The sequence below is a fragment of the Antrostomus carolinensis genome, unplaced genomic scaffold (assembly GCF_000700745.2).
Source record: "Antrostomus carolinensis isolate BGI_N321 unplaced genomic scaffold, ASM70074v2 scaffold45363, whole genome shotgun sequence".
Lineage (NCBI taxonomy): Eukaryota > Metazoa > Chordata > Aves > Caprimulgiformes > Caprimulgidae > Antrostomus > Antrostomus carolinensis.
The window spans coordinates 1,156-8,170 of NW_010305305.1; the positions used below are offsets into that span (position 1 = coordinate 1,156).

Consider the following 7,015-nt stretch of genomic DNA (forward strand, 5'->3'; position numbering starts at 1 on the left):
GTCACTGCATCCCTTCATGTCAAAAAGTGAGTTTGGCTTGTATGAATTACATTTATGAGCTGACATCACTGTTCCTGGTGGGTGACTAAGACATGCCTTCATTTCCATGAACTTCATGCTCACTTAGGACTGTGTAATGAGTGAAATGGTACTGGTTTGGCTCTTGTCTTAAGAAAAAAATGCCCTCAGGCTGACATACAAGGTTTTCTAAACATGGTTTTATACTTAAATAGGATTAACTTGAGTGTGTGATACTGCCATTGCAAGGCTGGTAAATTTCAGCTCTATAGGCTAATCTGACTTTTCAGTGCAGGATGGTCACTTTTACAAGCAGAAAAGCTTAGTAGGCCCCCACATGTAAACATGTATTTTTTTTTTCTCTGCTGAATTTCAAGCTGTAGATGAATTCCTCTGCAAAAGCAGACACCGCTGCTGATTTTTGTCATTGGTTGATTAACTCATTTACAGGAAGCTGCTGCAGTTAATATTTCTAAGTCTGAATTTAGTTCTGGAGGTTAGTGCTTTGTGACCAGCTCTTTCTGAGACAAAACCAAATGCTTGCACACATGAAATAACTTTCTGCTGGAGGTTATCAGTCCCATGATTTGCTGGGTCCTGTCCCAGTAAATATATCTTTGACTTACATTCGTTATTTGGTAGCTCTTTTCCTTTGTGCTTTGCCACAAGACTTTCCAACTAGCTGATTATTGAAGGTTAAGCACAGAGGGGAAACATAAAAGTGAAAGGTAACGTTATGAAGTGAAGAGCATTAATCCTGCTTCTGGATGGAAACTCCTGAGACAGGCATCAGAACTGTAGGTACTTGTGCTGCAGTACAGGGAAGGTGTTGGTTGCATTGGCATGATGGTCCTGTTCTGCCAACCTGACCCCTCCCTGGTGCCTCTGCTTGGGGCCCTGTGTGTGGACCGATGGCTCCCAGTCTCAGAAGATAAGGCAAAGGGCAAGAGGAAGGTTTGTTATCTATGTCCCAGAGATAGACCTGGAGCATAAGGAAGTGGTGACTTTTCCAGATTATCTTTGACTCCTGAGAGTGCAGCTACTGGGGCTCCCTATTCCTTTGCTAGAAGACACCGATATTCCTGTTAACTCCCTTGCACTACACCTGGGTTTCTGGTTTGTATTTTCACTATTTTCTTCACATACATGATGCCCCTCACTGAAAGGAACAATTCTCCACAAAGTTTTGCATAACTCGCATTCCACTGCTTGAAGTTAAGTGCCACTATAAAGAGCAGAGTGCACTCATGCTGTCTTCTAAGTGAATGTTTCTGCAATCAAAAAAAATGATTTCGTTGCATTTCTCTGTTGCTTGGAATATAATGGTCAAACTTATGCCTTAAAAAAAAAAATCTGGTAAGGACCTATACTAAAAAAGTAAGCACCTCCTATTATATGCATTCAGTAGTAGTATCTATAATTCTACAGTGACCAAATGTAATTCGTCCTGGCACCTGCTGAAAACAGAACTGAGAGTTGTCAGTGAATGGTAATACAGATAGTGCTTCTGGCAAAATGCCTTTCCTCTGCAGGAACAGTCATAAGGGCTGCTCTGGCCAGGGGAACAGCATCCAATCTTAAAATAATTGGCTGCTTTCCTGGATTGCCAAAGGAGTCAGCCGAGCTTCCAGTACCTTTTGCTAGAAGTAAAGTTTGGGGATCTATAAAATTTTAGTGTGATAGAGCTGGGGTCCCTGGGATTTTTTTTTAGTCCGTGCTGATATGTAGTACTTATTAACTCTTAGAAGGTAGCATGCTTCTACTGCCTTTTTCAACAGTGCTATTTCTCATTTTCTAAGAGACTGCTTTGCTTCTCCTTTCTTTGGCCAGGTACGCATCTTTGTGGAAAGGATGCCTGACACTTTACACAGGACGAGGAGGCGAGCTACATAAAATTGGGGAGTAAGTATTGTGTGTTTATACTTGTGCTGTTATGTCCTGCTCTCAGTAGAATGGTGGTAAGTGTAAGACATGGTGGCTCTTAATAAATGGAAGCTAGGGCAACAAATGTGTGTTGATTTGCCACAGATAGATACAGTATAGGCATCTGTGGTGTGAGTTTTTACATGCTGTTGTGGCAGTGAACTCTGACCCTCTCTGGATTTTAGGTATATTGAGGAAAATTTGCCTCCATCATGGCACAGGTCTGGGTTTTACCTAGAGGGATGGAATTGTATGACTGCATCGCTTACCTAGGCCTCACCTTGAATAACCACTTTATTTTGATGGAAGCCTTGTTGTGTGTGTATCATGCTTTAGAGACAAGCAGTGCAAAGGAAGACAAAGGTAGCCTCAGTGAATCATATCTAAACAGAAGCAAGCCTCATTAAATCTTCTTTAAACTGCCCACAAACTGAGGCGGCGACTCCTCCTGACTCAGAACAAACATGAGTAACGTACTTGACAAGCAGTAGGAAAAATAGTAACATTTTCTAACCGGAAAACTACTTGGCTGTTGCACAAAGTGCTGTGGGAAGCCTGGTAGTCATCAGGAAAATGGGGCTGTGGGGTGACCACCTCTCTCTTTGGATGGTTCAAAAATGCCCAGTGCTCAGCTGGATTTTGTGAGCGATGACCTGCAGATTTTCTTTGGTGGAAAGGCATCGCTTCAGAAGTGTCATCCAGAGGGCTTACTCTCTGGCAGGCTGGAGTGAGATGAGTCCTCATTTGGGCTGTGCCTCCCAGCAGGAGGTGGGAGCTCCAATTGTGCTTAACAAGTCCAAGCTGTGTGATGATCCAAATCTTCCTTCCCCTCTGCCATAATTTCCATGTGGTGAGTTGGTGGGCCTGTTCTTCCATAGTCCCTTTGAGTGGGAAAGGATGCTTTGAATTTCATTCCCTGTTTTGGACTGCTCTGTGCTATTATGTTAATGGGGCACTCCATAGTGTGGGAGTGTTCCAGAGATCTAATGCAGTCCCAGTCTGGGAGCAGGCTGGGTGACTCTGTGCCTCAGGTGACCTTGTGAGTGGGCACTGGACAAGATTGTGCAGCTGGAAGAGAGGCGAAGGGAGCCTTTAATCACCTTCTGTTTTCTTTAGGCCATTTCACCTCTTAGAGTAAATACATACTTGCCTCCACTTGACTGAAACACCCTCACCAGAAAGATGTGACAGCTTTACCACAAGCCTATAAAGTCATCAAAAAGCCTTTTAATACCTATGGATACTCTCTGAACAGTGGGGTCTGGATTATTTACTTCTAGGTGTTGGGATATGTAAAGAACATCCATTCTTTAATTTGTGGAGTTGAGAACTCTGTTAAAAAATGGCTTTAGAACTTCCTTATAATCCTAATTTCTCCACAGGTTCTGCATGGTATACTCAGAAGTGCCAAACTTCAGTGAGCCCAACTCGGAACACGTCGGGCAGAACAAACTGGTATGTTAAACTTGTCTGAGGTTTCTGGCATGAAGTGCTCTTTGTTCTGAGTATTTCACACTAGGCTGTGATCAGATGTGACTCTTCTGGAAAAATGGACTTGAAGTGATGTATAAAAATGAGCCAGTAATTAAAGTAGCAGATAAATTCCATGTGGAGCCACTGTAAGAACACAGGAAAAAATCAGCCCCTTTCTGTAAAAATGTGAAATTTCTCTCTCTGATCTATGTCTTTTTTTTCTTTTTTTTTTTTTTTTTACATTTCTCTGAAGGCACAGGGTGAACAGAATAATAGTTCTGCATCAAGTAATATGGGTTCTTGTACTTTTGGGCCACTGGGTAAGTTTTTTACATTTTGTGGAAGTGAAAGGATGAGAAACAATGGGAATAAAAAGAAATTTATCTTGCTAACGGTTCTCCACTCTGGGGCAAAAATGTACTATGCACTAAAAAGTCTTTTAGACTGGGGCCTGAACCTGCAACATAAGCATGAACATTTCTTGAATAAAGGTTTCAGAACCTCTTCCCTAGAAGAGGAAGAGATCAGAATATTCAAGGTGCCTGTATCATGTAAGGGGACTTGACTAGTCCTGAATTGTTTTGATGCTTTCAAAGAGTTTTTGTAGCACTTGATATTATGTTGTGTTTTTTTTCTTTAAACCACCTGGGATCTTGGCTTTAAAAATTACTTACTTTAATTTTGCCAGTCACCTTGGCTTTCCTGACAGGTTAGCTCCCCAAAACAGAAGTGGTAGTAATCTGACTTCCAGTATTTGACCTGGCTGGATCATTTTATGATGTATTTAAACACTGAAGCTTAAATAAGAAAATGCTTCAAAGACTTGAGTGGGTGTAAGCTGAGAGGGAGCCGTAGTTATGGCCTGCCTACGTGACGTGCAGACTCAGTACCTGATGTTGTAGAGCTAAGCTCTGCTGGTGGATGACAGCAAATGGATCTGTAACTTGCTGTTAAAAAGCTCTCTGTCACTTCAAATCAGTGACTGTCTGCTTCCTCTTTAGCAACATGATTTTCATTTATCTTATTTTATTTATCTTACAAGCCCTTTCTGTTCCTTTGAAAATAAATGCTTCTGAGCAAAGAAGGGCAGTGCTTTGAGGCCAGTCTTTCATCAGTGCCCAGTTAGTGTAGGTACTTCTTTGGTGTCCCTGCTTTGGGTGGTGGACAGCTTTGTTTTCACTGAGCTTTTGCATTTCTTCCGAAACTTCTTTTTTTGCTTCCTGTGTGGTCTTTAAATTTCCTTTTGTCTCTTCCTTTTCTCCCCATGCTTCCTGTCATCATTCTGCCATTTCAGCTCTGTCCTTCCTCCTACCAGCAAAACATGAGCAGTGACACTTAGGAGGCTCAAGTTCATGAGAACTTGGTGCTAGCTGAGTTGCTTCTGTGGCTGGACTTCACAAGGCAGCTTTCTATTTCTGTGTGCCTGGTAGTGGGGAATGATGCAAGGAGCTTTGCATAGCCTGCTTTTCTTTCGCGTGTTTCTCCTTGACTTCTGCTGCCCTCCTGTCTCTGGAACACTCTGGTGTGTGACCTACAAGACACTGTATGTTTCTGAAAGCACCAGTCTAGGTTGAGACTCTGGTCTTCTCTCTTCTGGGCAAAGAATCAACCTGTGACTCTGTGACTCTTCTTGCTTTAGTTGAGAGTGGATAGAGGGGAGGTACTTTGGGAGGGGGGAAAAAGGTAAGCTATGGTTTGGGGTCTTGCAGTGCCAGAGGGGCTTTTCCTTCTGGTGCTTGGGGCTTGCTGGTTGCTGCAAACTCCATGTGTTCCCTGTTGGCTAAACTTACGTAAGGGAGCAGTGATTTCAGTCCATGGAACTTGTGATAACCTTTTTTTCTGTCTTTTTAGGAAATGGTTTACAAACTGGACCTGAATCAAGTGGATTTCCATTTACTTATAATCACAGCCACACTTATGCAGGTAGTGGGAGAGGCAATGGACGAGGACCGGTAAATCCAGCACCAGCTAATAGCGTTCAGCCTCCTCTTCCTCCTGTCAGTAATGGGAGGGACCCACGCAGAGCCTTTAAAAGATGACTATGCCAAATGTGGTTGTACAGCTTGCTTAAACTCTACACTCTACTTGAACACTTACTGCACTTTTATTTATAGTTAACTGTGAACCAGTTTGTCCTTTATTGTTGTTTTTTTACCTTTTGGTCTATGGAGCAAACTTGATGTGATCTATTTCTTGTTTTGCTGAGGGAAGCACAGTGAGTCTTCCCCATAAATTAAAGGAGCAGGGGAAGAAGGTGGATATAAGAAAGTAAGAGTAACGGGTTGAAGAGTCTCAATTAAAACTCGGTACCCTTTGCTAAATGGAAGAAAATTTCAGTTACATGTATGTATTTTTCTGTTCCTCTTGGTCAGCCATATAGCCTTAAAAGGTCTGTTATGTCCTGTGCGTGCATACGTTGATTTCCATTAGGGTTAATGGGAGTTCTTCGTATTGGAATAGAAATGAAGGGGAAGAGCAAAGGTGCTCTTGTGAACTAGGTGTCCTTGCAATGAATATAGCTTGTAAAAGCAATAAGTATAAGGAAATGGTGGTGTCAGCACCTAGTGGTGTCTCCTGAATCAGAGAATGGGTAACTCAGATGAAAGTTGAAGACATGGTGGGTGTCTTGAAGGTTGACTTCTGATTCCAGAAACGTGTACACTACCTAAAAATTCTCCCTTAACACCATTATCACTGTCAAGAAAGGTGACACTGATTTTTGCTTTGGATAGAAGCTTGGATATTCATTCTTGCTTTGCATGAAATAGCAGGAGAGGAGGATCTAAATTCAGACAGTATTGGAGAATGCACTGTTTGTAGCCACTCCTTGTGTAAAAGCTGAAGGTTACTTTGCAGGAGTCTAAATTTCTAGGAAAGAACTGTTTTCAAATGCTGCATTACCCATCTCTTCAGTGAGGCTGCCTACTTCTCCTTCTGTCGTTCACTTTTCCAAATGAATTATGTATTAGATGAAGCTGTATGTGTGGATTGCAGAGGTACTGGCCAAGCACACAGCTGCTCTTCTCATGCTGTGAAGCTGCTAAGCTTTCCTTCCTCTGTTTTATATGAAATAAGAATTATCTCTTGAAGAACTTAACCCCACCAAAACCAACAACCCCTGGGGAAAAATAGCTGTGGTTTTATTTCTGAGATCACAAATGCCTTGACTCTGGATAAGAGTCCAGTGCCATATTTCAGATCAGGTTCAAAAACAACTTGGAAGCTGAGGTGTCATACTGGATTCATTTGTTTAACTCTTCTTATAGCTGACCTCTCAAATAAAAAATTGCACTAACAATTTCAAAAACAAATCTAACTTTCTTTCTGTCAAGCCATAAAGACTTCATGACAAAAGGCTATTTCTGAATTGAGTTGTCTCTGGTCATTCATGTTAATGGAATCTACTACTGTGTCACTAATGTTTACAAGTTATTTACATTTGGTACTTCTGTTCTTGGTACTAGATCATGATGATCTGTTGAAAATTGCTTCTAATTGGCAAAAGTTCCTTGCTGAGTCTGAAATACTGAACATTTTTTTAAATGCAAGGGGCAGCAACAACAACAAACTTCTGAAGGGAGGTTTAGAGACATGCCCAGAC

At 41.8% G+C, this 7,015-nt stretch overlaps 1 protein-coding gene across 1 annotated transcript; it reads left to right on the forward strand.

Moving 5' to 3' along the window:
• Nucleotides 1-1,848: 1,848 nt before the first annotated feature.
• Nucleotides 1,849-5,878, forward strand: NABP1 (nucleic acid binding protein 1; the record flags this gene model as incomplete). Its single annotated transcript, XM_010164749.2, has 4 exons — nt 1,849-1,920; nt 3,324-3,396; nt 3,668-3,734; nt 5,266-5,878. Coding segments are annotated over 4 exons (400 nt in total), but the record flags the coding sequence as incomplete, so codon positions are not given.
• Nucleotides 5,879-7,015: the final 1,137 nt, after the last annotated feature.